Here is a 15,387-nt window from a genome sequence, read left to right on the forward strand (position 1 = left end):
ATTAATTTTTTCTTTTATTTCTTTTCCATTGCATGATTGTGTTAGCCTTCTGCTTTTCTTTTTGCCCATTACTTGCATGAATGAATCCCCGCTCCGGTCGATGAATGTCACGTCAGCGTCACACATGAATATTTCAGGTTCAGGTTGGAATTGTTGAGCAGCATCAATGCATATTGGAGAATATGATTGGAGGAGAGACGGATGGACGGACAGATGAGATTCAGGTGTGTTCGAGGTCTCGGTGTTATGCATGCAGAGAGAACATGGATGGATGGATGGATGGATGCGATGGAACTAATTGGTGATACTATTTCAGTCCGTAGCGCTAATGTAGATCAGATCCCACGATGAGAGACGGGATGAGAGAGAAAGAAAGAAAGAAAGGAATCCATGTTCTGCTCTGTTGAAGATTGATCGTTCCACTAGCCGCCAAGCGTAACCCCAAACCTCCCTGCCGACCAACCCCGTTCCAGACTTCTAAACTCCAAGAAGGGCACGGCGCTTCGCCCACCAACCATACACACCACTTCCCCCATGATCAACATATTTGCCGTCCCTCTGCAGCCCTGAAACCATGATTGCATGAACTGGCGCGCGCCCTACACAGCTGTCAATCAGTTACCCAGTTTCTAAAAGTAAAGTATACAGTTTACCGCCGACGGGCATGGCAGTTTCAGCCCATCGACACGAACCAAGCTTGTGAGTGTGTAATTGGATGGGTTAGGTTCTGCTGAAGATGTTGATGATGATAAAAATAGATGTTCTGGGTGTCTTGGTATTGGGTTGATGGTTATATAAAGAGAGTGCAGAAGGGATGGGATTGTTTGGATAGCAGCAGAAAGCATTCTTTATTCTTTATTCATCACCCTCTATAAGTGTCAGTTCTAAGTTCTTTCTTTGAGAATCTCCTTTGTTTAGACAGTGTCTATTGTTTCGACGTGAACGATCACTACTTACTACTATCTACTACTATTGCCAATTTTCCTCTCTCTTTGATTGACCACCTTTCTAATACTACCATTACTACGTGCTGCGCACTACTCGATACATATTTATCGTGATTGATCGTGATATTATCTTGCGCTGGCGCAATAATCTCCCATCTCGATACATACACACACATACATACATACACATCTCTCCCTCCCTACCAAACAACCACAAAGCACCACCACCACACCCCAAAACAAAAACACCAAAATGTACCTCCTCGCCTTCCGCCTCATCCGACGCATCTTCTCCAAATCCAAAAAATCCAACAACCAAGACCCCTCCGGCATCAACCTCGACTACCCACCGCCCCCCGCCTCCAACATCCCCCGCCGACCCCGTCTAAAGCACTACACAGAGCTCTTCCTCCACATCCTACAAGCCGTCTTCGGTCTAACCACCATAATCCTCTACGGGATCGACATCCACCACGCACACGAAAAGTCCGAGTCGGCAGATGCACGCTGGGTATACGCCATCGTGACGGGGATGATGGGGTGCGGGACGGCACTGTTCTACCTGGTTATGATGCATTGGGTGTTGAAGACGCGGACGCCGTTGGCGATGCGCGAGAGGTGGAATCTGCCGCTGTTTGTGTGGGAGGCGGTGTTGTGCGTGTTTTGGTTGACGCTGTTTGGCATCTTTGGGAAGTTGTATATTGGGGATTATGAGGATAGTAGTATGGTGACGAGGATGAGGCGTGCGGTCTGGGTGGATTTGGTGGATTTGGTGCTCTGGGTGGGGACGGCGTTGTGGAAGGGGATGAGGTGGTGGAGGGGGCAGAGGGGGGTGTTTGGGGTTGATGGCGTGGAGGAGAAGGAGGGGGTTTAGGTGGGTTTGGGTTGGAATTGGGTTCGTTGGGGGGAAGGCAAAGGGAATGAGATGGGAGGAATGTGAGAGAAGAGGAACAGATGGGTTATGAGATTGGTGGGAGGATTGTTGGATAATTATTGTATTTTGTATTAAGCACTGAGTGCATGCGTCGACGCATGAGTAATGTCTTGAAATCTTAAAAGATGGCCTTGTATCGCATATTGCATCTTTCTTTCTGATCGAGCTGTCATGTCAGTACTCGTTTTCTCTTATTCAACTACTCTCTAATCTCTTCAATGGGCTCTTCTGTCTCTTGCTGATCCTCTTCTCCCCCCTGCTGTCGACTCTGCTCGATCATCGCACTAAGCTGGCTTTGTCTGCGTGGCATTGAAAAATTGGTCAACACTGGGGACACTTCCTCATCCGTACTGCCCTGACTGTCAGTTGCAAACGAGTCATCATGGTTGGAAGGCCGCTGGGAAGAAACGGCAGAGCTTGGAGCCGTGGACGCCTTTCCGTGTGAGTCCCCAAACCGGGATGGGGATGGTGTGGCATTAGTGACGGTGCTGCTGGATTCAGCTCGTATTGGTTTGAGTGGTATCGTCTTGGGTTCGGTCTCTGGCTCAGGTGTTCCTAAAGAAGAAACAAGGACTTGTTCCTGGCGTACTCGATCTGAGAATCGCTTTCGGAAGTTCTTGTCGACAAGTTTCATGCTAGATGGTTGCTCGTAGTTCTCCGCCGACAGATATCGTGCATCATAGCGGCGACATCCAGTAGCTGAGAAGAAGTTGGGTTCAGGTAGGGAAGGTTCGACTGCATAAAATGCTCTGCGACTTGGAGGTGGCGGCCTAACATGTGCCTTCTCTGGCCGATCCGTGTCGAGAAGCTCTCTTAAATCAGATAAAAACAAATCTGGGAGTTTTGGGGGTCTTTCAACTTGTGCTTTTTCATCCTGGGCTGGATCGTTCTCGAGTATGTCGGCTGCAAAAAGGCCCTTGCCGGGAATTTCGGTCTTCGTATCTCTCAGGGATACGGCAAGGTCTGCACGAGATTCGCTATGGCTTCTTGTCAAAGGCTCCGTTTCATCCAGTTCATATGCACCAACGGTAGCCTTTGACGCACTGCCAAGTTCCTGAATTGGTGGGTTTGGGGTATATTCCAGAGTCAGCTGCGGTGAGTCTGGTGGTGGACTATGGACACGGGTAGAACTGGTACCAGACGCCTGCTGTGAGGACTTGCGCCGCATGATCACAGGCCGACGCTTGCTACTTTTTGCCTTGCTAGCCACAAAAACCGCTTTCTTTTGCGTCTGTCGGGGCGCAGTGTCTGCCATTGTAGGCACTGATGGAGGAACTGGTGTAGGGGGATTTGATGGTTTGCGAGTGGTACTCTGACCGTCAATATCTGTTAGGAGCAGACGAGTTGTTTTATGTGTTTCTCCGCTGGAACTTCCGTTTCTGGGCTTCTTGAGTATAGGGTGAAGTGGCGCCTTCCCGTTATTACCGGCAGGCCTCCCGGAGCCCCCTTCATGGTTTTCCTTGGATGACTGAGCTGTTTGAGCTGCTTTGGTCGCCTGTCAAAGTTAGCACAAGTTGGCATCGATGCCTACCTAGGCCGCGCATGAGCCTCGCAATATCCCTCACCTTGCTCAACTGCACCAAACTAAACGGGTTGGGCTCGGAAATACGTAAGAACAGACTGGCCAACGTAGTTCCCGGGAGGGTATGGTTCAGACAACGACTCCCCCATATCCTCCAGAAGAAGTTCTCCAGCCTGTATCCCACGTCGTCATCATGCGCTGATGGATTGGCACTGTAGACTATTGCGCTATGAGACACATTGGATTCGCGACAGGGGAAGGCGCAGAACAAACCCACCTTTCCAAAGCTGCACGACATCCCCAACATTCACCGGACCCACGCCATCCAGCTCCGTTGATACCTTTGTCGCCGTGGTCAGCAAGCCTTTGGGGAGACTTTCCATGGTGAGAGATGCCAAGGTCGCAGTCTAGCTCAAAAGTAAGTAAGGCCCCAACTCAGCTACATGATCAAAGGAACAACGAGACAGAAGGTTCGCATGTGAGAGAATGTTGAGGTCAGTACCAACAGCACTGCCCGGTAGATGCTGTCAGTGTTGCGTCTGGCGGTGAATTGAGGGGCAGGGTCGCCCGCCAAACGCAGGGAGGTGGGAGGAAAAGGGATCCTCCAGGAGGTAAAGTAATCGATCGCGATAAATGGCTGGTAAGAAGAGGGCAGGCCAGCGAAGAAGCGAGTCAGGGGAGATTCTGTTGTATTTGAAGAGGGCGTTGGTTGGTGGGCGGAACTGGGGGAGGGATCAGCTGCAAGGGCAGGAGCGAAGACACGCCGGAGATCTTCAACCTGCAGGGCTTAATAGTCGTTGAGGCAAAATATGGCCGCGTCCAGGTGACCCTGCCAGGCCCCATCCAGGCAACATCATCTCCCCTCTTCCCCCATTCATCCACTCGCTCCCCCCATTCCACTCATTCATTCATTCACTGGCGCCGCGCTGACTGCAGCCTGCAGGTCTGCATTCCCCAGGGGGAGGTAAAAGTTGACCTGTCCGTTTTGCTGCCTTACCCCGGAGCTTGCCGATGCTGCCCAGTGAATGGGAAACAAAAGAAACCATCCGAGACAGCACAGGCCATCATGAACAATAGTGCCCAAAATGGGTGGATCCCGCACCTCAAACTCAGTGAACTAGCTGTGGTACTGACCCAAAGCACAAATGAGTCGTCACAGAAAGATGGATCACACTGTTCGTAACCATGGTCATCAGCAGCCATCCAACCAGGACGGATGGAACCAGTGCTTGCCATTCATTCTTGTCGGATTTCCCAGCAAACATCACGACACCCGCTGTTAGCGCCCCCCGTGACCAACGGCATCCAAAAGAACTCCCAATTGGAGGCCCCCGATTGGCTTCGGGACCGATTCTCTCTCCCTCATACTCCGGGTTGCCATCGTTCAAGGGGCTACACTGGCAAGGATCCAGGAAGAAACAAACTGACGACCGACGATTTGTTGGACCCCCTATATATGACTAAGCTCTGCGCATGGGAGGGAACGCAAACATCGCAAAGAGGACACAGCGGCCAACTCGAGGACACCGCGTGGCCCGAATTCCCTGCAGGGACTGGCTCCAGGGTCTCTTTGTTCTACAACACCCGTTCCTACACGAGATGAAGTCAGCTTACCTCGCGCAATCTATGTACCACCACCAACATGCCGATTCACTTGTACTGGGTTCGCGCAGTGCTACCCTTGCGGATTCGAGGCAATGCTGAGAGCTCTTCCCGAAGGGATGAGAGTAATCCTCCTCTCGCGGTAAGCTGACAGCCACTCGGCGATGAATCTGCATTCTGATTCACACATATTCTCCGCTTTGGAGTCTCCGAGGAATGCAAGTCATCCCCACAGGCGCCAATGGGCTCGAACAAAGCATGGTTATTGGTCGTGATTCTGATTTGACGTATTACCAGGACTGACCAAGTCTCCCAATTTCGAACAGATCAATCTTCTCTACTCTCTTATGAAATCATATTGCGACCTATACTCTCCAGCAAGGTAGTATTGTCATAATTCCGCTCATGCTCCACGCAGATCAGACATTCCGATCACCTCAATTCCCCGATCTGACAACGATTGACATTGACCTCTTCAAAGATCCACCATTGAGAGAAGGGTTCCAGGACAAGCTCCAGAGTTGCGTCATCGAGTATCACGTCCACACAACGACGCCTTTAGTAATCGACGATCACCGTCCCCAAGCACTGGAAAACCTGTCACATATATTCTGTACATGACGTAGCATCACCACCTCAAGCCACAAAGCCAGTTCCATATAAGCTTAGCCCACATGCCACGAACAGGAATGCCCAGATTGTGAGGAATGGGTATTGCCCACTTTAAGGCTCGGGCCGTAAGAATTCAGTTCAATCTACAGGGATAATTTCTTGGTAACTCGCGGGGAAATCACAGCCGAAGATGAAGGTAGACCCCAGAATACACTTGGGGAGAAACAGTTTAGAACTCTACAAGTATCTGCTTCCACTGCAACACAGCATAATCCTTTCCAGTAAGACTCACTCCATCCAACCCTGTCTAAAATCCAGCCGAGACAGATAATCCACATGTCCAGCCGCCAGCGAAGCATACCGCCAGACATCAGGATACATATCCACCCTATCGGAGATCTGCAGACTTTGATTAGCGAATGTAAAAAGCACCTTCAACGGCACAGAATCTGCGTCCACCGAATCCTCGACGAGTCGCTGAAACAGGGCCGCTACATAGTCGATCTCTTCCCCTGTCATTGGGTCTTTCTCATATGCGGCTGTCCCGTCCAGGATGCAGATGACTTGTATATTTGGAGGAACCTGCAGAACGAGTCGTCTGAATAGCTCACAGAGCGCTTTTATGTTGTTGCTCTCGCAGGCGTTGATGAACCTTCTACCCAGAAATTGCAGGCTTGGCGTGGCAAGCTTGTCGCTGAAGAGAAGCTGGGTGATGAGACTTCGCATCATCCCTGTCGGGCCGCTGAGTTCGGGATCTTCTTGGTCGTCGTGTAGTGATGCGAAGAAGAATAAGGGTAGGCAGTCGGGACTGCTGATCAGGCTGTATATGAATGTTGAAACGAATATTGACATTGGAGTGACCATTATTGCTGGGTTAGTATCTAGACGGCCATCTACTAGGAGGAGTGATGATTGTGGGACCCGAAGCCATTCAGTAAACTCATCGGTTTTGGCAAGCCATCGCACACGGCCGAGGTCTGAAGATTTGAATCTACTGCCTTCTTGGAGGACGATCTCAAGGTCTTGGGCTGCGGTATGTGGTGAGACGCCCAATATCCCGAGCAGTTCGATTGGGGTGACTGTTGTAGATGTTGAGTCGCGAGAATTTGTGCTGCTGAGTGAGAGGGATGACTGAAGAGCTTCGTTTTCATGAGCCAGATCCGAGTAGGCTGGTCAGAGATAGTTAGCATCATCAAAGTATGATGCGCGTAGAGCGACCTTACCGCGTTGCAAGAGAAAGATTTGACCCTGTTGGACCTCATACTGCTCCCGAGACTCCTTACATAGAGCCTTAAACTCATATAGTAGCTCTGTCATAGCCTGTGCACCGGATTGCTCTTTTTGAAAGGCAAAGACCTCTCGATACTCAGCTCCAACCTGCTTCTTCACCTCAGTTACAAGGTCTTTGATGTCGCTGCGGGCTCCTTGAAGCTCAGTGTGAAGGGTCTGGATGTTGGTATTTGCTTCCAAGCCCAAGCGGTGCGATTCGCTGCTGTGGTAGGCCGTAGCAGCAGTGATCTTGACTTTCATGCGTTCCAGTCGCTCTTTGATGGTTACGAGATAACGGTTCCAGTCTGAGAGCACCTGGTCGACCGTGAGAGTCTCTCGGATCCTCAGGGTGAGGGACTCTGTGACCTTTCGGTACCCTGTTATCAAATCCGTGAGCTAAAGACCATGCCAAATGGAGGAATTATGAACCCACATGGCTGCCTCTTCAACAAAACATCCAGCAATCCTGGTAATGTCCTCACAAGGGTTCTACAAAACTCCCTACACAATTCCTCGTCATCCGCTGTGGGGTTCAAGTAGTTATAGGCCGTCTGGATTGTCAGAACAGTCTCGGGCACGGTCTCGAAGGCTTCCAAGATTTTGGCCCGGTTCTCTACTCCTCGTTTCGCAGTCTAAGAATCAATGTCAGCGAAAGCAGTCTGCCGCCAATACAACAAAAAGTTACCTCGAATACGAGTCCCAACACCCCCTTGACAACACTCAGTCCGTATTCGTCAGGTATGGCATCTTTCAAGGGAGCTAACATGCCAAGGCCCTGGACAGCAGTAGATGTATAGTCTTTGCGAGATGATGCCACATCCTTTGCTTCATCTAGTGTCCTCAGAACCATCTGCCATGTGTAGTCATAGAATCTTGGCTCCTCCGGAGGCGCGATGGCATCATGATGCTTTAAAAGTGTTTCAAGATCTCTGTTGATGCATTAGACCATGCATACGTTGAGCATCTGCATGCACATGTATCATTATGGATGGTCGCACCTAATTGTCGCCAGCTCGGCGGGAATGTACTTCTCTTGTTGCTCATCGAATTCGCTCTCCACCGCAAAGGCGGGGTGGAAGTCGCGCCCCCGCTCCTCAATCCACGCCCGACTCTTTGCCGTCCCCGTCTTGTCGGCTGGGAGCGACTTTGGTTTTCGGCGATTATGGAAGAAGTGTGTCATATCGGGCGATGTTACGCATCCAGATGAAGACCTCCATAATCCTGCGGATCCCTGATGAATAATATGTAGAAATGGGATGGGGGCGTATGTGAGTCTGTCCTCCGTGCTCTAGCCCCCTGCCCGAGTCATGCTACTATCAAGCCTTCTGACTATGTTTGCTTTTAGATACGAGTTTCATAAGCCCTAGTGCCCGTAGTTCTAAGCTCATCCAATCGATGCATGACAGGTATGAGCGTTTAACAATCAGCGCAATAAAACCATGTGGTTATTGCGTTCGTGAAGGAGGTGCTATGACGGCTTGGCCCCTGACGAACCCTTCGTGAGCACTAGTATAGATCCCGCGTCTGGTGACTGGTCGCATTGAGCTCGCAAATCCACTTCATCCCTCCTATCACCGTCTTCCATTTCTGCAGCCGCGTTGTGGCAGCGGCTTCCCCCGCCCCTTTGGCGTCGATACGAGGCACTGAAGATGCCTGATAACGAACATATAAATCAGTGCGAGCAATGAAGTGGGTGAAAGCATTTCGGAAAACTTTCTCGGCTAGAAGAGGTCACCAGGCTCAGGGCACATCTGCGTGCGATGGAGGTCGTAAATCAGTCAGCGCCTTCGGAGCGTGTGCCGGCATCAGAGGAGGACGCCATAGATGGGTTTGGAGAGGCGGAAATACCTGAGGTTGTGACTGAAAAGCAGGAGGCCAGTACTCAGACTATCCAGGACAATAATGAAGAGCGAAGATCTCACCGTGAGGAGACGGATGATGACGACGATAATGATGAAGATGACGATACCAACGAGGAGGACAACGAGGAAGACGACAGCGACAGCGATAGCGACACGACAGACGATGAGAGCAAAGCTGATGATGATACGTGGCTCAATGGATCTGCTTTCAACGAGCGGAAAATAAACGTGGGCGTGAGATACTATGATTACCCATCCTTCATGAACCGGTCAGTGGACGACGATGCAGATTATACGATAGAAGCCCTGATCAGTACTTCCGACTGGTGGAAGGACCTGGAACGGGAAAAGAAACGGCGCGCTGCGAATCCATCACCGTGGACTGAGACTATTGAGGTGGCACCGCCGACGGAAGGAGTTGCTGAGACCTTGCAACTCCAACGTGTGAGGATCCGCTCTCCAGAGATACTTCGTCGGCTTTCTGAACTCGGAGAGTGGAACGAAAGCAGCATGGTTCCCCCCAAATCCGATTGCGTATTCTGCCGTCCGTTTCACGCTCTCGCCTACTTTAATGGTGAAATAAAAAAGCAGCTGGAGCAAATAGAGTCTGACTTGGAAGACTCAGACGCAAGACCTAAGCCCTCAGAAGACAATCAATTGGATGATTCGCGAAAAACTTCAGAATCTGCTATTCGGGACGAATTGCGATGCTATGTCACCTTTGTGGAAGAGAAGATTCTACCTCTTTGGAAGAGGTTTGAACATGTCACCAAGAATACCCCGAACAAAGTCAGATATGATGAGCTGCCTTTTCTTTTCCGCCCGGGCGATCTTGTCTTTGTTCCATCTGTGGCCACCAGTTCAAAAGCACGTCATCAGTCTGCTATCCAGAACGTCTTTCGCCTGGCCTCACTGCGGCCCGAAGACCACATGTGGCAAACGGACCCAGGTGGCTGGTTTGTCCCGAATTCGCTAGCGAGGTGGAGCATCTATTGTTTTGACCATGATGGAGAGCAGTTGAAAGTTATATGGCAGTCTCTAGAGGTCCCCCATTTCGCCGGCGAGCAAGACATTACTGCCTTGCCATGTTACCCTCTGCGTTACCATCCCGATCATGCGACGATTTTCAAGATGCAGGTTGAGAGTGGAAAGCTTTTCAAGGAGCTCGTGAAGCCAGAGAACAAACATCAGTACTATTCTGGCTGGAACCTCTCAACAGGTATCTTCAAGGAGAGCATGGAGCTCGCTGAACCCGAACACATAGAAAGTGAGGTCATTATAGATGTGAAGGAAGCCTCGCGATACGTTACTGAGACATACCCAACCGACACTAAGCGTTATGAGGAGACGTTCCATGATTCATGGGCTACGGTTGTGGATGAAAATGTCTCATATCGGCTATGGAGAAAAGCTTCGCCCCATTTCGTCGAGAAAAACGAAAACTTGCTTGTCCGAGAAGATTTTACATATGCAAAGGAAGCGCAAGCCTACATGAAGCAGAACCCATACATTGATAACAATGACACATTCTCAAAACCAACATGGTCCGATGAAGATCTGGCCCTTCTTCCACGGAGAGTCCTTGGATACGTCTTACGCGAGAGGAGGTTCACGCGCTTGGATGTTCGCGGCTTTGACTTGCGTCGGGTATCTGAAGAGAGGATTACCCTAGACCATGTCCAGATAAAGCCTGGACATCGGAGGATCATCCGATCGACTGTTTCTTCTCACTTTACAAAGATCCACCATGAACGCTCTCGTGATGCCATATTGTATACGCCGGACATGATCCGGGGAAAGGGACGAGGCCTGGTGATCCTCCTGCACGGAGCGCCTGGGGTGGGTAAAACTGCGACCGCAGAGGCCGTGGCATTGGAGTTCGAGAAACCTCTGTTTCCCATCACCTGCGGTGACCTAGGAATAACAGCGGATGCTGTGGAGAGATCGCTCAAAGACATCTTTCGATATGCCCATCTGTGGGATTGCATTCTGCTACTGGATGAAGCAGATGTCTTTCTCACACAAAGAGATCGAACTGATGTTGAGCGGAACGCCTTAGTTTCAGGTACGCCCATATACTTACCATTAGTTAGACCTTACTGACTTCATATAGTATTCCTCAGAGTATTAGAATACTACAGCGGCATCCTCTTCCTGACCACAAACCGAGTCGGGGCGCTCGACGAAGCCTTCCGCTCACGGGTACATCTAAGCCTCTACTATCCTCATCTAAGCAGTGAAGATACCATTTCCATCCTCTGCAGTAACCTGGCCCGGCTCCCTCGAGCAGACAAGGTACCCAAGGGAACAACGATCGGCAACGGACATATCCATGTCATGGACAAAGAGATCATTGAATTTGTCCGATCGGAGTACGAGAAAACCTACAGAGTGCACAGACGCGGTCCATGGAATGGTCGCCAAATTCGCAACGCTGTACAAATAGCATCCTGCCTCGCCTTCTTCGACCAGCGAGAAAAGACCCCGGGTAATGACCTCCCGGTAGTTCTTACAGCAGAGCACTTCCGCACAGTGAACGACACAATCGAAGAATTCGACCGCTACCTAGTCAAAGCCCGACGTGCCGACGATCGTAAATTGGCCCACATGGAAGGAGTCCGATACGATGGATACGAGTCCGGGCCTACACGAGAACCTGCCGTCTATGATGGCTTCAGCGGTTACGAGTCCGATCACGTCCCGGTTGAAAGAAACCCTCGACGTGGTGTGCCAGCCCGCACCCCTCAGCGACAATCTCAGTACGCCGGCACCTCGGGCGGCCGAGTCGCAGCTGGACGATACTCCGCTGGTCGGAAACGCGCAGTCATGGTCGAGTCTCAGCATTATGCAGAAGACGACTTTATAGATGACGATATGCATGCCCCAAGTCCCTCTACCGGGCGCAGATATGAAGGCGGACCTAGTTCGCGTATGGAGCGTCGTTCCAGGGCTCGGCCCGGACCGTTACCTCGAAAGGATGAGGATGTGTACGATGAGGAGTTATATCCGGATGTCGAAGATCATGTTGTGGAAGACGAGTACCATCTTGCGGCGGAACCTGATGCTCCTAGATCCTCTCCTCGCAGCGTGAAAAGAAGCCCCAGATACACGGGTGATTACTCCCCTGTTCCTGCTCGCAGGACTAGAGAGGCGACTCCCAGGTCCCAGCATCTGGAGGTGGAGTAGAGCATTCCCATATAACATGCGTGCGCATAGCGATACTATTCCACGCCCTACGATATCCCTTTATGAAAGCATTTTTATGTATCGTTTCATCAGTTACATTGCATTATATCTCATTATCTACAAACCCCCTTTCCGTGATTGCTTTGGTATAATCAACTGGTATATATATTGACAGCTCAGCAATAATCATCAATCCTCCCCGCCCCAACCAACTGCATCACCTTGCCCCCCTCCGCAAAAACCAACAAATCATCCGACCCTTGCTCAAAAGCAGGCCAAGCAAAATAACTCTCATTAGTCGGATTCGCCGGCGCATTCCCAACAGCAAACCGCACCGGGCCCCGCGACGGATCCTCCACAAATGAAAGCCACAGTGCTTGCATAGCGTAACTCACGTCCCACTCATACTGCGTAGAAGAACCACCATACTCATAATGCGTACCGAAGAGTATAGGGAGCTCGGCGCTATGATACGCCCCAAACCAAGGCAGCGGTGAGATGTTGGTGAAATTGCCTGCGTATTGGTACCGGTAGGTGGTGAGGTTTGCTAGATTGCGGTTCTTGACTTCCTCTGCGACGGGACAGGCGATAATTGATTCAGTTATTTCGAAGAGTGTGGACTTGCTGGGTCCCAATTCGGTGAATGATACGAAGCCGGCGCCTTCGTTGGTGTTGCTTCCTGTTATAAGGGGCTAATCAAAGGAAGAATGATAGGTTAGCTGGTGATTATTGCTACGGGTAGGGGAGTTTCTTACAATCTTTGCGACCTTTCCTGCAATAGCACGCTCGGTCCAGTTTGCAAAAAAGGTCTTGTTGTCGACGGCTGGTGTGAACGAGATGGATGGCGAGCCGGAGTATGTCGAGAGAGCGGTTTGCAGTTTCCGAGCGGACACGTTTCGCATGCAGCTGAGTTCTTCAGTGGATGAGAGCCCGTCGCAGCCTACTAGGCTGGCCAGGAAGGTGAAGTTGGTGTGTGCGTAGTCTTCGTTGTCAACTATATTTGGAGCACCGGAGTCGGCTATGAGAGCGGCGACAATGGGGTCTTCTGGGTATCCGTATGAGTAGGCTGTTACGCTGGCCGCTCCGGCGGATTGACCCCATAGGGCGATCCGTGCGGGATCACCGCCGAAATTGGCGATGTTGGCTGCGACCCATTCGACTCTGCGGGTATGGTGGTTAGTTTGGGCTTTTTCTTGGTTTGATTGAAGTGGTGGACTTACGCCAATCTTTGGTCGAGTAAGCCGACGTTCGGCTCAGATAGCCCTTCGGCGTTCGGGAAGCCGAAGACATTGACGCGATAGCTAGCAGGGCGTTAGACGATAAGCATGAGATAACTTGATGGGGCTTGCATTTACTTCATGATGACCACGATATGAGACTGGGTCCGTTGCACCCATTTGTCGGGGATTTTGTATAGTGACGCTTCCCCTCCAGATGTGAACCCACCTCCGGGGATATAAAGCAGCACTGGTATTGGACGCTGCTGGGATTGAATGTTCTCAATACGGGGTGCCCAGATTGATAGGTACAGACAGTCCTCTGAGTCTCCTCCGCTGATGAGAAATCCCGTTTCATAGGTGGTGTATATCGTGGAGCTATTGCTTGTCTGTTGGATACATGATGAGGGCAGTGCAGAGGCATTGACTGTACCATTAGGCTGTTTCTTCACGGGGCTACTAAAGCGGAGGTCACCAACTGGTGGCTCTGCAAACGGAACGCCAAGCCATTGTCGAACATCAGGGGCTGTCTGGTTGAAGAAGCCTTGTATAGGGCCGCTGGAGGTTTGGACTAGCAGTCCTTCCCCATTTGTGTCTCTTCTAGCTGAAGAAGTGGGAGCAGATACACAATGAGAGACGATAAACGCCGCAATAATGCAGAGACGCGAAAGCATCTTGAAATTGATTATGAGTTGAGCGGTGGCTCATACTGGATGAGGGGCGAAATGAAGACTGCTTTATACCTTTCTATGAGGACCACGGTAGCCCCTCAGTTACGCGGCAAAGCGATTCGGCAGACGACAAAGACCCTAAGAAGGTTCGTGAAGAGGATAAATGATACAAAACCTCGCTTCTGCAGGCTAAGGAATAAGCCGCCAAATAGCTCCCCGGATGACCCCAGATTGCGGGGTCGAAAATGCCGAAGCCAGGCTGACTCTATAATTGGAGTATAAACATCTTGTAAATAACATGATCGAAGACTTCATGTTGCAGTTGATATGGTCTATAGCGGTTCTGTAGCAAGCATATCTCTATATGCAAGTAAGAACGATGGTAACGTTGAGGGGGTATCCATGGCTCGCCACCATTAACTTCGGGCTCGCACCGGCCCGTCTGCATTAGGTACCAAAGGACGGATACACGTTGAACTCAATGGATCCATGAAAAGCAAATACTTCCAATATAGCATCATGAATTCGCTTTGGTGAACCCCTGCTTGGACCCTGCTGGTGGGATGCGGAGGGGAACTGGGATGTGCGTGTGCGGGGTAAATCTGGGGTAAATTTTCCCCCAACCGAGGCAGGGAACTGATAAACATTACCGCCTTGGACTCGGTTGAACATTCTACCTCCGGACATAGTCATCAGCGTTCAGAGGCCTTGAGGGGTATTCGGTAACTCAGATACACAGTTGAACTCTACCGGCTGTCTATCAAAGCTTGAGTGAGCTAGTGAGTGAGCGAAGGTTTGCTGTGAGACAACAGGCTTATGCAAGGTCATTATGCGCCGTCACACATTAATATGATAAGCCTCCTGGTCTATAGTACAGACAATAGGCTTACTTTAATGGAGGGCCTGAGTTCACCGAAATTCTGCCTCAGTAAGCATGTATGAAAATGTCTATCATTGACATAAGATGGCTTGGGAAGTGTCCAAAAGAGTGTTCGCAAGCGGAACATTGCCGCTAATAATCCTCAGCGATGATCAGGTTCAGTCACCCCGATTGATCCTGCCTGTACCAGTGATCTTATAGTCGGCAAAGACAAGACCCTTCAGTGGGTAAGTCTAACAAAACAGACGAAAATGGCTGCCTGACCTGGAAGACCTCAGGCACCACACCCTGGCTTAACCTTCCTGATTGGGATAAGCACAACTGCTCCGCGGCACCCCATATCCCAGAACCAAGCTTTACTGAATCGGGATTCCCCGCCTCAGGGAGTGTCATCCGGGTTGCCTGATTGGGAAGACCGCCCATTTCCCAATCTCATAACAAAGAAGACCTTGCTGGAAAAAAGCCGGTTGTGTCGGCGAATTTCCCGATTTTGGTTAATCATCGGTTAGACCAAGCAAACTGAGGGGGCTGTAGCCTTTTCTTGCTAGCAGCCATCTCAATGAGTTGCTGCAAGTTTGGCGGATTGTCGAAGCTTGGTTGTCGACACAAGCCGAAGTTGAACATATTAGGGAAGCTGTAGCAATTAGTGTTGTGCTCTGGAACTTTTAGAGAGTGCCTTTCAGCT

The 15,387-nt window shown here is 50.6% G+C and overlaps 5 protein-coding genes across 5 annotated transcripts; 2 read left to right on the forward strand and 3 right to left on the reverse strand.

Annotated features, from left to right (window-relative positions):
* Window positions 1-839: 839 nt before the first annotated feature.
* BO87DRAFT_363290 (uncharacterized protein) lies at window positions 840-1,821 on the forward strand (the record flags this gene model as incomplete). The annotated part of the gene is made up of 1 exon (XM_025621680.1): window positions 840-1,821. Exon 1 carries the CDS (start codon window positions 1,201-1,203, stop codon window positions 1,819-1,821), a length of 621 nt encoding a protein of 206 aa, XP_025477601.1. The 5' UTR covers window positions 840-1,200.
* A 129-nt stretch (window positions 1,822-1,950) lies between these two features.
* Window positions 1,951-3,786, reverse strand: BO87DRAFT_440740 (GATA-like domain-containing protein; the record flags this gene model as incomplete). Its single annotated transcript, XM_025627971.1, has 3 exons — window positions 1,951-3,376; window positions 3,447-3,622; window positions 3,681-3,786. The coding sequence occupies 3 exons, from the start codon at window positions 3,784-3,786 to the stop codon at window positions 2,081-2,083; spliced, it is 1,578 nt and encodes a 525-aa protein (XP_025477602.1). The 3' UTR covers window positions 1,951-2,080.
* A 2,119-nt stretch (window positions 3,787-5,905) lies between these two features.
* On the reverse strand, window positions 5,906-8,066 carry BO87DRAFT_313450 (uncharacterized protein; the record flags this gene model as incomplete). Its single annotated transcript, XM_025619618.1, has 5 exons — window positions 5,906-6,786; window positions 6,841-7,263; window positions 7,320-7,518; window positions 7,581-7,815; window positions 7,885-8,066. The coding sequence occupies 5 exons, from the start codon at window positions 8,064-8,066 to the stop codon at window positions 5,906-5,908; spliced, it is 1,920 nt and encodes a 639-aa protein (XP_025477603.1).
* Window positions 8,067-8,502: 436 nt separating this feature from the next.
* Window positions 8,503-11,999, forward strand: BO87DRAFT_363298 (AAA family ATPase). Its single transcript, XM_025621681.1, has 2 exons — window positions 8,503-10,813; window positions 10,862-11,999. Exons 1-2 carry the CDS (start codon window positions 8,647-8,649, stop codon window positions 11,932-11,934), a joined length of 3,240 nt encoding a protein of 1,079 aa, XP_025477604.1. The 5' UTR covers window positions 8,503-8,646; the 3' UTR covers window positions 11,935-11,999.
* A 111-nt stretch (window positions 12,000-12,110) lies between these two features.
* BO87DRAFT_398775 (chlorogenic acid esterase precursor) lies at window positions 12,111-13,825 on the reverse strand (the record flags this gene model as incomplete). The annotated part of the gene is made up of 4 exons (XM_025625389.1): window positions 12,111-12,626; window positions 12,690-13,095; window positions 13,155-13,235; window positions 13,290-13,825. 4 exons carry the CDS (start codon window positions 13,823-13,825, stop codon window positions 12,111-12,113), a joined length of 1,539 nt encoding a protein of 512 aa, XP_025477605.1.
* Window positions 13,826-15,387: the final 1,562 nt, after the last annotated feature.

Source organism: Aspergillus neoniger (genome assembly GCF_003184625.1).
Source record: "Aspergillus neoniger CBS 115656 unplaced genomic scaffold BO87scaffold_25, whole genome shotgun sequence".
NCBI lineage: Eukaryota > Fungi > Ascomycota > Eurotiomycetes > Eurotiales > Aspergillaceae > Aspergillus > Aspergillus neoniger.

Bases quoted from the DNA above. Each gene is read 5' to 3' on its own strand.
- BO87DRAFT_363298 (XM_025621681.1), top strand. From the start codon at position 8,647: ATGGAGGTCGTAAATCAGTCAGCGCCTTCGGAGCGTGTGCCGGCATCA. The intron at 10,814-10,861 runs GTACGCCCATAT...GACTTCATATAG, and splicing joins GCGGAACGCCTTAGTTTCAG to TATTCCTCAGAGTATTAGAA.